This window comes from Acipenser ruthenus, chromosome 2 (genome assembly GCF_902713425.1).
Source record: "Acipenser ruthenus chromosome 2, fAciRut3.2 maternal haplotype, whole genome shotgun sequence".
NCBI classification, from domain to species: Eukaryota; Metazoa; Chordata; class Actinopteri; order Acipenseriformes; family Acipenseridae; genus Acipenser; species Acipenser ruthenus.
In genome coordinates, this window is record NC_081190.1 from 8,899,564 (window position 1) to 8,917,072 (window position 17,509).

Here is a 17,509-nt window from a genome sequence, read left to right on the forward strand (position 1 = left end):
ATTTGTGAATGAAAATTAAAAACAAAACGTATTGTGCTATGGTTATCTGCATAATATTCTATATACACCTATCTAATCATCAAATCAGAAGTTGAATTAAATACAGTTTATTATCTGCTATATTACATATAACACAGTTCTTGCTTGAAAAATTCAAGCCATGAAAAACATACACACATGATAACCTTTAACCACATGACATGCCACAGAAGAACTTATCCAGGACATTGTTTGACACTTATGAAGTGTTGCTGAAGAGTAAAATAAAAAAGGTAAATTCTCCAAACTGTTTTATAACCATTTGCATCACATTGCCCTTGCCCTGAACCTTGCATGCTAACATCACTGCACTATGTCAGCCACACGCTTAAAAACATTTATGTGCTTCATAGAACAAAATTAAGTTATGAAAATACCTAAAAAGTAGAGGATCAGGATACTGTACACATTATTTGTCTGTTGTGCTGTTGAGCTTTCCACAAGCCTTTTTTTAAAAGAACTGCATGTAACTTGTATTTGGGGAGTGTGGCTGAAAACTCTTTCACGCTTTACTGTACTGCACAATCCTAACTGAATATACACCCTCTCGGCTAGACTGCCCTGACTGTGCGCACTCTTAAAGCAGTGGATTTTACTAATAAAATACAGACAGCAAACACTAACATCTGTTTTCTGTATTCCTGTAAAAATCCCAATACATAACCTGAAGTGCTAACATGCTTTTCTCTACATTTAAAAGAACACCTGCGAATGAAACCACACATCGGTGGTAATTATTTCAAATAATTCCAAACAGAATGTATTTCATATGAAAGTTGCACACTGCAATACTGTATTTGAGTCTTTGCCTTCCGTTTATCATGAAGGAGACCAGACAAGTACACCAACACACACACAGTCATAATCCTTTATTTTGCTCCAGTTTGTTAAATAAGTCCAAGCTTCTCAGCCTTGACTCCCGTTCTCCATCCTTCCACAACATGATGAGATGGTCAGTAGAGCAAGTCACCAGGACACTGTCATTAAAAGGCAGAAACATCTAAAAAAAAATCAAAAACAAAAAAGGAAAGCCTTGTGTTAGTATTGCAGAACTTTCCACCAGTGTACACCAGTAGCATGTGAAGCTGTCACACCACACTACCTCAAAAACCACCCCAAGAATATTTCAATGGATGCCAGACCTTCTTGCTGTCCCACATGTTCCACCGAGAGAGGGCTTTTTGGTACTGAGCATCTCAAATGTCTACCTTGTTTGCACTAGCGAGTACCTGCTTTCTTATTGAGCAGGGTGCTATTGCATGAGGCGCTTGCTACACAAGCCCTGTAGTTTTGTATTGTGCAGGAAGGTCTCGCAGGTGTATAAACTCAATGTCCATGTGCTGAAGAGAAGTACAGAATCATCATCTCAATCCACTGCTGAAGAAATGGCACAGAACTGCCATACGGATCAACCTTTTGTAGCAACGACCCAAATACCGCAGATGAGGATATATCAAAAATGAATGTTTACCTGCTGCATGCACGTTGACAGAAATGTATTTATGACCTGTTTCTAGCAGTATGTTTTAATGTTACTGTTGCGTGTATATATAGTTCATCTGCTCTTCAGACCCTACTTGTTGCTGAAGAAGGATTTTACACCCAAAGCAGAGAACTGGATTATTTCGTGACCTACAAAGCAAGCTACAAGCCTTCCTTTTAGACACATGACCCCAGTGTCAGCCCCGCCCCTGGTACCTGCACAGCTCCAGAGTGCCCGATGAGGTCCCCGGTCAGTTCCAGAGAGCGCAGGACCAAGCAGTCCGCCCCCTTCTTCACTTGCTGATTGGGCGGCTGTTTATTCGCTCTTCCAAACCCCCACATGCCAAAGAATGCTGAAAGAAATGCACAACAAACCAGGTTGAAATTACTTAAAGACACAGAACACAACAGTGGTTGCAGCCTGGTATAATAGTTGCACAGTTTAGTTCACCCCAGAGGGTAACATGTTAAGCTAATAATTCGTTGTTGTTTTTGTTTTTTCATATCACACATGTGCATATTAAAATGTCCCTATTTCAACAATAAAGACAAAAAATGAAATAGACGCAATACAATCCTGCTTCTACTGAAATCTATGCACACAAGGTATATATATATATATATATATATTTTTTTTTTATTGTTTTCATATAGCAGCGTGACACTCTATTGCTAGGATTTCAGGTAAAGGTGGTTAATAATACAGAAATTTAAATAACACAAAATTCGGTCATCCCTGTTACAAACCACATCAATGACCTTGCTGTTAGGCAGCTTCTGTGTGGGAAAACTTCATTCCAGCAACTCCAGCTAGCAGAGTACCGTCCACACATTAATCACAGGTCAGGAGATACGATGCGCCTCAACTGCAGTATGTAACATCCATTATTTATAATACATCTGACCCTGCAGTCCTAGAAACCTTCAAATCATGTCTTATACATGCTCACAAGTTTACATGAGCCAAGCGATGTTCTAATAAGGGAAGACTTTACCCAACTGAATGATACAGAAATGTAGCAAAACAAGACCTTATATCAGAGGGTGAATGAATCTCAGAAATGTAATTCCCACTTCAAAGCAGACAAGCATCTGGGAAGTATTTCTTTCAGTAACATCCCCAATTCTCTACTGTATGAATCCGAGCCAGACACACAAGGACAGCTCCCAGGAAAAGCCAGCTGTTTGGCTGCATCCACGATGATGCATTTCATTTGTGCCCGTTATCAGCCTTCTCATCAGACAGTGATGTGGTGGATCTCCTGGTTCATTTGTGCCCGGTATCAGCCTTCTCATCAGACAGTGATGTGGTGGATCTCCTGGTTCATGTGTGCCCGGTATCAGCCTTCTCATCAGACAGTGATGTGGTGGATCTCCTGGTTCATGTGTGCCCGGTATCAGCCTTCTCATCAGACAGTGATGTGGTGGATCTCCTGGTTCATGTGTGCCCGGTATCAGCCTTCTCATCAGACAGTGATGTGGTGGATCTCCTGGTTCATGTGTGCCCGGTATCAGCCTTCTCATCAGACAGTGATGTGGTGGATCTCCTGGTTCATGTGTGCCCGGTATCAGCCTTCTCATCAGACAGTGATGTGGTGGATCTCCTGGTGCTTTGATTTGTGCAGGGACATCTGGATCGCATTACAAGCATACCATCAATGGGAGAGGATGGGTAAAACACACACGATATTCCCGAACCATGTTTAAAGCTTTAGAAACAAATATGGAATCCAGACTATGCAAATTCACAGTGGCTGTCTCTCAGGTGAAAATCTGCTCAGGAACTGCCGCTTTAATGTAAATCTGCATCCGCTGAACTGACAAGCCCACAATGCTGGAGAGAAATGTCTTACCATCAAGAAACACTTCTTCACAAGTGCTACCCTTAACAATTGCATACAGGCAAGCTCCTATTCTTATTTTCTTGGTAAATGAATCACTTTTCATTTCTCCCAACAGTACACTGTGAAATCATTTTCTTTAATACCACCTTTAATGATTCCTTCTTTTCTCGATTGAGGATAGCCAAGACTTTTATATCCATTGTTTTCATTCCTAATCATTAGCAACATTATTACTGGTCCCATTGGGTCACCCAAAACGAGGCAAAAGCATCAAGTGATTTCTGTTGGTTAAAATTACAAATACTAAAAAAATAAACTTCTCATAAGAAGTTACACATGTTAGAACCATTCTGTTTTTGTTTACTGAGTTAAGCCCTGTTTTCGCTTACTTAAGAAAACACAACACAATCAGTTTCTGTAAGCAAAGGAACACACATATGCAGGGATTCAAATAAGGGGTCCGTGGACATGCATGATCTTTAAAATGTGACCCCTAATAACAGAGCGCGAACGCAAATGTGGATTTAAGCAAACAGGCACGGAATCCCCTGAACTGAGACAACTAATACAAGTTCACAATCTCCTAGAAAACTACAGCACACGGAAAGCCTTTCACACAGGGCTGCTGCAGACAGAGTGGACAGAGGGCAGGAAGACAGCACAGTCTGAAACTGCACATGAAGTACTAGTAGCAGTGTCATCGTCACTAGACTTGGTATTACTTGCTATTTCCTGTGAAGAGGCACATTGACAGAGCAATATTTTTTTTTTTTTTTTTTTAATTTAGTCGTTGCCAATTATTTTTATTATTTTCTCCCAATTTGGAATGGTCAATTATTATTTGAAACTCAGCTGACCGCTACCACCCCTGCGCTGACTTGGGAGGGCGAAGACGAACACACACTGTCCTCCGAAGCGTGTGCCGTCAGCCGACCGCTTTTTTTCACACTGCAGGCTCACGATGCAGCCACCCAAGAGCCACAGCGTCGGAGGACAACACAGCTCTCGGGCAGCTTACAGGCAAGCCCGCAGGCGCCCGGCCAGACTACAGGGGTCGCTGGTGCGCGGTGAGCCGAGGACACCCTGGCTGACCTAACCCTCCCTCCCCCCGGGCGACGCTCGGCCAATTGTGCGCCGCCCCCCTAGGAGCTCCCGTCCACGGTCGGCTGTGGAATAGCCTGGACTCGAACTCGCGACGTCCAGACTATAGAGCGCATCCTGCACTCCACGTGGAGCACCTTTACTGGATGCGCCACTCGGGAGCCCCCTTTGACAGAGCAATATTAAGAGATCTGTATAATGGTTTCACTAATTTCTTGCAGTACTGCACAATGGTCTAGCAGCAGATATGAATTCAACCATCCTTAAACTCTTCCTCTCAATGTCAATAAAATCACCCCAGCAGGAAGCAGGTCAAGTTAAAGTGCCGTGTTCTTGAGATCATTAAACAGAGTCTCTAACCTGAGGATGCATGCTCTGCAGGGGGAGGGAGGTCCTGCAGCACCCAGAAACGGACACTCCCATCTTCTGAACAGGAAATCAGCTGACTGTCAGATCAAAGGGGAGAACACGGCTTACAATGTGTCTGAATTTAACTCAAGAGCAAGATTAGCAAAGACTGCTTTTAATTCAACATGCAACCATAACAAAAACTAATAAATAAAAAAAGAATACAGTTTTAAAATAAGTACCAGCTATTAATCTTTCATGATACAACATGTATATGTTTTAATCACAGGCATGTGTTTGATTTTAATAGATGCATTTCATAGAGATGGGAACACATATTTCCCAAGTGCCTGTTATTTAAAATGCTTCCAGTACAAAAGGCAATCCAGCTGGAACCACTGAAGGAGTATTTTGGACACAATCTCAGGTAGCCACAGCTGTAAAAAGACAACCCTTTAAATAAATGCACATACCCATTGGGTAGCTTCAAGGTGTGCAGCACGTCCGAGTCATGCGCGGTTTTCCTGTACGCAATCACATTCTTTGTCAGCAGGCTGTAGACGTATATACCACTTCCAATGGCAGCAATAATGTACTGTGAGGGAAAATATTCAGAATCACAAACCAACAACATCTCAACGTCTTTATCCGTGTCTTCATACTCAAACGGTCTTTTAAAAGTATCATTTTAGTATTTGTATTTTATTGTTAAGGATTAATTATTTGATGCCATGATGTTGAATTGTGATCATAATAAAAGCAAAGAAGTTCTTAGTAAGAACGTGCCCTTCAGAACAATGCATACAGATAGCATCACCTTCTCAGAGAGACACATCTTTCATTCTACCTAAACGGTCTTACGTCACAAATTAAAACCCATTCTTACCTCCCCATCGGAAGTCAGGTGTTGTACAGACATTTCATTCTGCTTGGGTGACAGTAGTTTGATTTCTGACTGAATGTCCGCCTGTGCAGTGTCCCCGAAAACACGTTCATATGACTGAATGGTCCAGTCCAGGGAATCCCAGACTATCAACTCACCCACATGAGAGCCGCTTGCAAAGGCCTGGTCTGTCACAAATGAAAACACCATCATCAGTCAAAATACACCTTTGCATTCCTGGACCCAGTTTGGGAACATCATGTTATACGGAACTAGAATATACAGTAATTCCTGGAGTCTGTTCACAACATTTACATTGCAATCTGAACCCTAAAACTACTGACTCCGTGTCACTCTGAGATTCACATGAGGCCTGCCATGCTATAAGCAACAACCGGAGATACAACATCATCAAGCTCAGACTCATCACTGGCATATATAATACTGTATTACCTAACGCCAGGTCTGTATGGAAAAAATGACCAGATTTGTAAAAACATGTTCTTTTGTAATCCCCATATTTAGATATTAACAGACTGTTTTTGCTTCAGTTGTGCCATTCCGCCTAAAAATACAGCTTTAATAGGAGTCCCTGTTCTCTTACATAGTTTAACCCTTTACTGCCCTGGGTATGCTCCCATACCTATTTTCTCAATGCCAAATATATTGGACACTGGGCAGCAAAGGGTTAAATATTGTGGGTTTTATACTACCATGGGTTTTATACTAGTTTTCCCTAGTAAAATCTAAATAATAAACAACAATTATGATTTCCTCATTCTAAAAAGTATATGCTCAAGTAAACCAGAAATATACATTTCAGGATTGTCTGTATTTATAATCCAGTTTTGACAAAAGGCAACATTTCCCTAAATAACTGTGACAGATCTGGAAAATGAAGCATCAGCGAAGCTTTCATTTAGTTTGTAAAGCGGTTATGTATTTATTTATTCTGTAGTAAAGTCAAGTATTTTCACTGCTGCTTTCAACAGTATTGGTATAGCTGCAGCATCTCCTTACCATTGACGCTGATCAAAGCCCGGACGCTGTCCTGGTGGTCTGAAAGTCTCTTGACCTCCTGAATCTCCCAGCTTTCCGATTCAGAGGCTGGCACCTTCAGTCTGTATATGACTTCGAACCAATACACAAAGAAAAGTTTGAAACAAACCACACAACCATACATGTGTTAAAGTGTCAATTTACAGCCTTTTCTATGCAAGGTATGACCGTCATACAATTGAGATTTCTTGATTCCTCTATTATATGGTACCTCAATAGCATATCTACACATAAGAAAATGTTGTTGTCCTTTTAGTTACTGTGAAGGGCTACTTCAAATCACTGATTAGCTACATAACGCAATAGAGCAATCTCATTGGCGGAGTCATGTGGGAGATCCACGTTATGTATTTTTATTAGAAAATAAGAACTCTAGTACTTTAGTGTCCAGCTTGTGAAATTCCAGGTCTGGAAGCTAGCTGTTATAGATGTCTTGTTAAGTTAGCATTGCCAACTGAGGCTTAATTCCACTTATCTAGTTATTACAAAACCTGATTTACTGGCTGAAGCCTTTAGAGGAGTGTGGAAAGTCAGCTTTCAGTGTAAGATAAGAATGTGTCGAAGACATTTTGGGGGTTCCAGAACACCCTGCAGTGTTTACAAGAAACACGTTGCTGCACCGTTCAAGTATCCAGTGTTGTCCAAATCACAGTGATATATTTGTCAACATAATCCTGACTGCCTTGTTTTTATTCACACATCACAGGTCATAAGCCATGTAGAAATGACTTGGGAGCGGTCTATTCCCACAAGTCATTCATTCCAATCAGAGCCCCAGCATGGTTTATAAGAGGCAGCCTGATCTGGATACACTATGATGCTCATGATAGGAATTCTCCTGTTCCAGATGGAAAAAGTTTATGACTCGTGATGCTTGTATTGGTATTGAGTTTAAAAGTATATGGCTGCAATCCAGTACGTACAACAAGAGATACAGCAAAGGTAGTCATGCATTACTTGTAAGCACTGCAGGGTGTTCTGGTGCGTCTTTAAGATATGTACAGCAGTCACATTTATTTTATTCCATTTCAAATGATTTTATTCAAGAGCACCTTGCTACTGGTCTGGAATATCAGATATATTAACAAATGTATTATTTGCATGTTTAGGATTAAAATGTACATCTTTTTAACTCCCTGGTGACTTTTTAAAACTGAGATATTAAAAGCACGCCTGTGCAGACCTCTCTAAGTGCAGCCCGTACCCCAGAGTAACCTGTTCTCCTGCAACACTCTGCCCCCCTGTGGATGTACAAATAGCACATCTGTTCTATGTGGTATTTCTTTCCTCCACTAGAGGCAGCTTGTTGCACAGGGACGGGTTAATGGTTGCACTCCGATGTACCTGAAGACACGTTTAGGAATTGTACTGAGGCCCGTACCAAGATGTTTTACTGAATTGAGCCCAGTGGGTCAAATGCAGTGTACCAGTGACCTAATCCACATCAAGAAAGACACATTTTTATTACATCAAACATATTTAAGTAAAAATAAATGTCATGTCGTTTTGTGCACATTTCAAACCGGCAGATCATACTGTACTTGCATTTAAGGTGCCGACACTGCTGCATAGGCACAGAAACGTTTAATTGCATGATATTAACTATATAAAACTTAAATTGTATTGCGTTAAACTGAAAACCAGTTAAACTGATAATATCTCGTGCGCACGACATAGGAATCTCGTGGCCACCAGATAGTAAGACGTGTGCATGAGATATATATTTCTTCTCTCATGTCCCCTCCCGGACCCTGTAGAAAATGGTATTAAATGGTACATGATTAAAAAGTGTATTTTAAGTGCTTAGCACGAGCAAGCATACTAAGTTGGTCTTATCCTTCACCGTACTAAGGTAATCCACTTGAACAGGATCATCACAAATCTGACTTGGTACGCTGCAATCAGGATTTGAAGGTGTGCTAACTTTAGTCCAATCAAGTAGACTAACCCTGCTTAATCCACTAGTTAGACACATCAAGTGGACTCAATGTGGTACGCTGCAATTGACCCAGTATGTTTAGTTCATGCATTCTTGGAACAGCAAGCTTACTTAGTTCTTTGTCCATCGCCGCCGCAATGCAGTTCTTAGGCAGCTCTATGATGGCAGTGATTCCTGGTTAATGGGAAATGTAAAAAACAGACCTTAGCTATAGAATTTGTGTTGACAGTTTAATGGCTAGATGTTACATGTTTATGATACGCTTTTATCACAATATTGATATTTTTACAACCACAAAGCTGCTTCTTTCTGAAAAAACAAGTTACAAACCATTCTACTGTTTATCTTGCAGCTTATATTGAAGCCATCAGTGAATGTACTTGTCATCTTGAGTTACCAAAGTCTCTCAGTTAAGTGGCTTTAACCTGAAGGCACAGAAGTTTCATGTATAATGTTCCGTATTACTTCAATGTGGTGCCGCAGCTTTTATTTTAAATTGATCAAAATGACTGCGGCCCTTAAACAAGGGCGGCGATTATACGAGGGAGGCCTTTATTAATAATACTATGCTTTACAAACGATGCAATATTTTATTAAATGATTTAAGGCATTTTAGAAACAGCGCCATGACAGGCTCCGATCTGCAGCATTATACTCTTGTGTGTTTTTGGGGCTAGAATACAGTATATTTATTGACCGTTAACAAGAGCCTATTAGGTGGGAGTTGGGAGGTCAGGGGAGTACTGTACCAGCGAATCAGGAGTGTGTATTGGTTGCTATGGGGCGGGACAAGAAGAGGAGAGATTTCTGTTAAAACTAAAATATATCCTATATATACCCTATATATATATATATACACATATATACAGGACTGAGAAATTCCAATTGAATAAAAAACAAAACAAAAACAAAACAACTAAACCCCCTGTCTTCAGCCAGCTTTCGGACAGCGCTTAGAGTGACCGGCAAAGCTCCAAGTTCCTTTGAGATTAAGTTTTCACCATCCAAGCTGATGACAGACAGCCCTTGTTTCATCCCCTGCTGTGTTGGCACTGAACACTGTAAGTAGTTAATCTTGGGTTGTCTGTCGGGACTGTACTATAAAATAATATTTGCTTACTAAGGTGGGTGTACATTAGTTTGTATTACATGCTGGATTGAGGTTGCAGTCTCTTCCGGGGTGTCATGTACATAGGCAGAGTTGCGCGTTTCTTTATTTTTTTGAGCAGGGGTAGAAAAAAAAATACCTTTACGTTTCTTTATGGAGAGCGGCGTTTATTCAAGGGCGCCGTCTACTAAAAAGCTGATATTTGAGTGAGGCGTTAATTCGAAGTAATACGGTACCTGGTTCCTAGTCAGAGCAAGAACCTGTTGACAATGCACAATGGGAGACATTGCTGTGCCACTTTCAGACTCAAGAGTGGAAGCAGCACATAACTAACTTTGTTAGATCAGGACCTTAATAAAGGAAAGCCCAAAGAACTTGCCACATAATAGCAATACCTAAAGGATGCATAAAGTGTACAGTGCCAACCGTCTCTGATCTCCTTGTGTGTTCAATGTACACTGTAACTATCGCTTACCGTCTCCTGTGCTTGCAAAAAACGATCCCCTCGCACACTCAATGAACCCTACATTTTGGAAAACAGCGCACACCCCATGTCCAGTGTGCACACCCCATGTCCAGTGTGCACACCCCATGCGAGCGGGACCGAGCAGATTCATTTAACAGGCCTTGTTTAAAGCGCTCCTCTGGCATGCTAAAAGCAGGGTGGGTAAAGTCTGGAATAATACTTCGTACGATCAATCATCCTTTAAACTGTGCTTACATATACCATATTACCTATGTGTTATACAAGTGCAAACTGTACACAAAGTCAGACAATCCCAATATAAAATCTTTGAATTCAGCTGCATTTTTTTCTCAAATGAAAATCAAGGCTCGTCTGTAACATCAGCTTTTGTTAGTATTCATGTAGCTTGTGACTTATTATGACACACATGTAAACTGCACTCAAGTATACTGCATGCTCTATATATGCTGCATTACATGCATCCAGTGTATGGCACACTGTAGCTCTTGTAACATTTGTAAAATATGGTCAGTACAAATCACAACCTGCCAGAAAGACAATTTTCTTGCTTAAAAAAAGTAGGACTTATGTGCATGCACTGGTGGCTTAATTTCATACTATAAATCAGAATGCCTGGAACTTGTTGCATGTATCTACCCCCGTGAAAAGTTTACATTGCTACTGTACCTGCATCATTAAAGACCTCTGTTTTACAAAGAAGCTCAAAGTTCCTATTCCAGACACACAGGACATTCCCTCCAGACAGCCACAAATCAAGCCTTTCCAGAACAAGCAGGCACTGCAAATGGAAACAAGATTGACTGTAACAAAAACAAGACTGTGAAGAAGAGAACTCTTCTCTGAGTCATCTTGAGATCACAAGCTTCAGTAGGGCTGATCTCAGCTTCATCAACATCAAGACGTTTTGGGGTCAATAAATACTATTTAAGAAACTGGTTATTGCTGTTTGCTTGTTAGAATGTTTGATCTGACAAACGATCCATACCTATAGTGCCTAATGATTATTGATGCATTGTTCAATGGGATACTTTATATTAACTTCGTGCTGCTAATAAGTGAGGTGAAGTGAGGTGTAGAAGCTTATCAGTGTTGACGAACCTGCAGCATGTTTTTTCCATCTATGTATTAAATGGGTTACTTTTCTTTCAACATTATCCAATACTATAAGTCTCTCTTCACATGAATGGTAAAGTCTCAACAAGAGCCAATAAATTGCAACCAACTACCATTTATCAACAAGACAGACACGGCATTCCAAGGGGAACAAATAAATATTACTGGAGCTTCTGGCAGTTCAGTGTCTGGTAACCTGCAATCTTTATGAACAGCTTATTCATTTCTATAAAAGGTATCCTATATCATCAACTAGTAAATTCCACACGATGCAGCGAATATGGGAACCTGAACCCAAAATGGCCATCTGGGACACTCTGTACACAAAGAAGCTTTTCTGTGTTTGTGTGTGTGTGCAGATAGGTCAACAGATACACAGGTGTTTGAGATGATCTTACGACACAGTGTGTGTTTTTATAAAGCGACAGCACTGCTAGTTCTTTTAATGCCATCAGTAAGATCAACACAACCCCATTGGTCAACAACATGTCCTCAGGAAAGGGTAAGGACATACAGAATGGTCTGTGACTCAGGAAAGTGCTCAGGATGGTTTTTACCCACCAATACTCACAAGGCTCTGCTTTAAAAGGATATTGAGGGTTCTAGAAAGAGTTCTGATTGTCAAATTTGTATTTATCTATTTTACTGCTTTTTAGGTTTCAAATATTAGTTACACTTTGAATTTAAAAAAAACAGGTATTATCAGTCTTTATTTCACATGAACACACACAGTGGGAGGAGACTGGGTCCTTCAGTATTTTATCATGTAGTATTCATAATATCAGGAAACATGAAGTGCAACTTTCTAACCATGTCTCCCTGCTTTGCCAATAAAAATGGCTTGATCGGCTTTTTATAATAAGATTTCTTAGTCAGGAACACTTACCTTCACAGACGAGTGCAAGTCTGTCACAGTCTGGACACGACTCCCAGTATCTGCATCCCACAGCTAAACCAGCAAGTTAAAGAAGTGTAACATTATCTGCATCCCACAGCTAAACCAGCAAGTTAAAGAAGTGTAACATTATCTGCATCCCACAGCTAAACCAGCAAGTTAAAGAACTGCAAATAGAAACTGAACGCATGAAACAAAGAAGTGAAGCTGACAATGGGCTTATTGAACAGCAGCACTAGAAAACACAGCAAAGAAGTACATGCCGTTTTTCATTTGATATTTTCTTTTTCTGATTTTTTTTTTGTACACAAAGTAATAAGTGGATCTGCACACAATTCTGCAGCCATGCTTTTCTCTTCTGTAATGCAGCTGAAGTTTTAGTTTTCAAATCAAATCAAAACAAAAACGAGACGAATTCTATTACCTCTAAAGATATTTCCTTTGCAACTCCCCACTCGATAGAAAATGACTCCAGCACTTCATGAGATCAGAACGAACGTGTGCAGATCACTCTGAGTGGTTTTCACTACAGCGGCAAACCAAACCTCGAAAGAGTGTCCGCTTTCATTAAGAAGAAGGATACACTGACGGACCTGTCCGAGGAGGCAGAGAGGATCATGGGGCAGCTCGATTCCGCACTGTGCTTCTGAAACCGGGTGATGGCGGTTATCTGCTGGCTGTGACCTCGCAGCTCATGAAGCCTCTCTCCTGTCTGAAACCACATAGTCACTGTCAACTTCATACACCCTGGCCCAAAGGAATTACATAAAGTAGCAGTGTCCCACAATCATGATGAATTTTACACATATCCATGACATTTCTGCAGAACCTTATTTTCTCTTTCTTTCATTTTAAAAACAGAATACAAAAAAGCTTATGAGCCTTAGTGGTCCAGTGGTTAAAGAAAGGGGCTTGTTACCAGGAGGTTCCAGGTTCAATCCCAGTTTTTAACAATCTTTCAGGTCGTTGACGGGTGCGAAGAAAATTTGTAAGCGAGAGTTGTTTTTCTATTTCAGCCTTCATTGCCATGTTTAAATCTTTTAGTTTCCGAGACTTTTTCATGTTATTATGCAATGGTCAAAAAGGCACTGAACACACACTCCTGATTTCCATGAGTCAAGCTTGGTGATCATGTGACCACAAGGCTGACAAGTATGGTGTATAATGAATGTGTCAAAATACAGAATTGTAAATGCAGGCATTGTGAAGAAAATAGTGTTACACAGCCCCATGTGTTGCTACAACTGTTTAAATAACGAAGCGGTAATTTATTTTCATTGTTAACATCCTGACAACTTTTTATAACTTTAAAATCTGTTTCAAAGCTCTTTTCAAAATGGCCGCTCTAGTGCACTGGGCTTTGAGATCCGTCCTCTAAATCACTGCAGGAACATAACAAGTGCTCTGGCTTTTCTGTTCCGCACCACATCATGGATAAGTGTAAACAGTTGTCAGGATGTTAACAATGAAAAGAAAAATTACAGGTATGTTATTTAAACAGTTGTAGCAACACGTGGAGACGTGTTTTACACTCACAAGCATGATATCTGGAAGGGGTAATACATCATCATATAAACATTACTCCAGAATTCATACCCTAAAATAATGATTTACATCAGAGTCTTTCGGATATACTGCTGTCCACTGAGAGGAAAAACTGTCTGCAGTGGAAACAAACAACAACAGTGCCCTCTATTGGTCTGCTCTGTATCAGCAGAACATTTCCTTGAACACATCATGGGCCATAAATCGCCTGAGTAATACATTTCTCCACTCTGTAGCGTTCACCTGGAGAAAGAGAATATAAACACGGCAGTGCATCCAGATCATGCTGCTTCTGCGACAATGCTGGTTTTACTTCATTTTAAAGCCAAATAAAGAGACCAACTAAAGAGACTCACGTACACATGAATGTTGTTTATCAAAGCCTCATGGACCATGTAAAATACATGCCATGCACAGTGTAAGTGCAATGTTCTGTAGTCATGTGATACAATAAGAGAGTATGCTTTTTGCCAGACAATACTGTGCTGTTTGTCTTGTCATATACGTTATACGGCAATTTAAACGAATTCCGTAACTGGAACGCTTTCTTTCCCTGAAATACCAACCTGAACATTCCAGAGCAACACAATCCCATCATCCCCGGCTGAAGCAAACCTGCGGGAACACAAGGCACAAGCATTTATCAGTTCATTTTTAAAAGGTTTACCCCAGCAAACCACCAGACACTGTGGTAGATTTACAGAGATACACCATACATTCCCATGGTGTGCAGATTCCTGTTTTCATTTAAAACTCTTAAATACATAGCCACTCAGAAGTGGATGTTCGGTTTTATCAACCTGATCTTTCATGGGTGACATACTTCCTTCCCAGTTGTAAACTCTCTACCTCTGTGTAGTTTCCTGCAGAATTTAGTGGTGAAGGTTGGTGGGCAGTGGAGCAGAGCGTTTCCTAAGATTGTCTTCTGAACTCTTGTTTTATTTGGATGTGTCAGCAATGAGAGAGCATTAGATAGGAGTTATTTTTCACAGCCCAGCTTTAAACATGTGTATGCTGGAAGGTAGCGGTGCCTGGCGCCCTCTGACACTGCCAGCCCTCAACGCTCGTTCCAAAACAGATTTGCAGGAAAGAAATAAAAGTAACTGTCGTGGAGGCTGATAAAGGATACACTTTCTTTCTTCAAAACCAATAAAAAAAACATGTCCGCAATCTGCTTTCATCTGAGACACTGTAAAGACAAGAGCAGCCTTCTGCAAAGCCCTCAATAACAAAGGATTACTGGGGGAGGTGAGGCGTAAAACCTGACTTACTGGAGCCCACTGTGCTCCTTTGTTGATGCAGCTAAATAAAATAGCACAGATACTGTACAGCATTCAGAAATGAAAGGTAGAGCTTGGTATATAACTGTGAAAACAGCACAAAATGTTTATTTTTAAAAGAAAATCCATACTTCACTGTACCAAAAACAGGTGATGCTCTCTACATGTTCTTATCAAAAAAGAACAGCAAGATTGCTCGCCACACAAGAAGCTGCTGCTTACCTGAAGTCATCAATCCGCACCAGAAACCGAACCATGTCAAAGTGTCCTTTTAGCACCTGTAGTTCCGTGTAAGAGTTTTTCGGTTGTTCTTCTCCGATGAACAACACTGTAGTTTTCTGTGGACCAATCAGAAACACAAGGTAAATGGTACTTTTTTTCAGCCAGAAATTGTTATATTTGGTGAAGAGTTTTTAATTATAATCCTGTGAATACGTAGGTCAATTTACAAATGTTTAACTCAAACGCTGCCACCATCTGTCACATTTGTTTCGGATATTACACGGCATGCACTAAAGAATGCACCTTGCATTTTTTTCCAATTGCAATTCCAGGTCATTTAAGGCATTTCTCATCTTTTGAAGGAATTGGAATTGTTTAAAATGGAACTCTAATAACTGATATTGTAAAAACTTGTGATTAACCGATAACCTATATGGCCCCAACGGTCTGTACTGTATTAAATGTTGTAGGTAGAGAGGTGAAATCCTGGATTCACACACTTCTCATAATGTTATAAACACTGGTCGAGCCACCAATGTTTGGTCCCATTGAGATGGAGTGCTAAAGGGAATTTTCATAGGGAGCATAGCTTTTAAACGCACACAACCATGCAGAACATCACACTTTGTTTATGCTGGTGTGTTACATCACCGTCAGGGTCTGTACTTCACTCACCTCTACAGGCCCCTGTGCTTCTCGGCCGCCAAGAAGCCATCGCAACATCCCTGGTTTGTGAGAATGCAACACAACAAGTGAATGAACATGAAACAACATTACGCCACTTCCCGTGCAGCCACAGCGCAGCAGGAGGGCCAAAGAATATTTAGGCAAGTATTTAAGCTGGTGTTCATTTAATACAGAATATCAAAACCTGTTCAGTACAAAATTCAATGCAAAGACCAATCAGCTACACGCATTTCTTGTGCTGCTACTTTACTGCTTTGACGACACAAAGAAGGTTTGCGTGATTATGATTAGCATTTAAGTAATGCACATAATATCCATGTATCGTATTATTAGAATAAAACACGACAGATCAGCTGACCGATCGTAAAAGCATCTATATATGAAATCTATGACATACATACATACTAGTACTAACTTACTTTCTGCAAAGTAGTTTATCGCCGCAACCCCACAGTGTGCGCTCCAGGACACGTATTTAATGTTGCAATAATAACGTGTTTACATCATCATTCGTATTGCTACGGCTCTATGCTCATTTATAAACACAACCTGTGTTGCACTTCCTGGCTCTCTCACGTGACAATGCAAAGACTGAGTTGAGTACGGCAGCGTTTCACGGACAAAATAGGTCACATTATATAAGTTATACTGTACTAACTATATGCTTATAGGTATTTAAGCTAAATCTAATGTGTGCTGCAGTGACAAAATGTACGTTTTAAAATGGCATGTGGTGTCATTATCATTTCGAGACAATGTGCTTTATGGAGGCCTAATACTTGTAATAACTACAGCATGTTGTATTTCCTTAGTGCATATTTGTAACAGTGTTCCTGGCAGTAGCTACTCATAAGTTCATTTATACATAGAAACATATTTTTCCTGAGGTAAACATAAAAATTTAACATTTTAGTATTATTTGTTTACTTATTTGTATGTTTATTTGAGTAGACCTGTTTGATACTGCATGTCAAAGACCCACCTGTGTTGCTGCCCCAAACCCTCTACACTGTAATAATGAGCTACAATATCATTCTCAACCCTGTACACTGTAATAATGAGATACAATATCATTCTCAACCCTCTACACTGTAATAATGAGATACAATATCATTCTCAACCCTCTACACTGTAATAATGAGATACAATATCATTCTCAACCCTCTACACTGTAATAATGAGATACAATATCATTCTCAACCCTCTACACTGTAATAATGAGATACAATATCATTCTCAACCCTGTACACTGTAATAATGAGATACAATATCATTCTCAACCCTGTACACTGTAATAATGAGCTACAATATCATTCTCAACCCTGTACACTGTAATAATGAGGTACAATATCATTCTCAACCCTCTACACTGTAATAATGAGATACAATATCATTCTCAACCCTCTACACTGTAATAATGAGATACAATATCATTCTCAACCCTCTACACTGTAATAATGAGCTACAATATCATTCT

General features: G+C 40.2%; 1 protein-coding gene across 1 annotated transcript; it reads right to left on the reverse strand.

The window, feature by feature from the left end:
• Positions 1–91: 91 nt before the first annotated feature.
• On the reverse strand, positions 92–16,627 carry LOC117403732 (WD repeat-containing protein 41-like). Its single transcript, XM_058988483.1, has 14 exons — positions 16,452–16,627; positions 16,021–16,070; positions 15,346–15,461; positions 14,410–14,458; positions 12,882–13,010; positions 12,290–12,352; positions 10,957–11,068; positions 8,807–8,869; positions 6,718–6,828; positions 5,701–5,885; positions 5,288–5,409; positions 4,827–4,912; positions 1,738–1,874; positions 92–1,039 (listed from the first exon to the last, which is right to left on the reverse strand). The coding sequence occupies exons 2-14, from the start codon at positions 16,066–16,068 to the stop codon at positions 899–901; spliced, it is 1,362 nt and encodes a 453-aa protein (XP_058844466.1). The 5' UTR covers positions 16,069–16,070; positions 16,452–16,627; the 3' UTR covers positions 92–898.
• Between the last annotated feature and the right edge of the window lie 882 nt (positions 16,628–17,509).

Excerpts from the sequence above, each read along its gene's own strand:
- LOC117403732 (XM_058988483.1), bottom strand. The coding sequence starts at position 16,068 with ATGTTGCGATGGCTTCTTGGCGGCCGAGAAGCACAGGGGCCTGTAGAG. Across the intron at positions 12,353-12,881 it reads CCTCGGACAGGTCCGTCAGT|CTGTGGGATGCAGATACTGG; the intron begins GTATCCTTCTTC and ends TTGCTGGTTTAG. Across the intron at positions 1,875-4,826 it reads TGCAGAGCATGCATCCTCAG|CATTCTTTGGCATGTGGGGG; the intron begins GTTAGAGACTCT and ends CATTTCTTTCAG.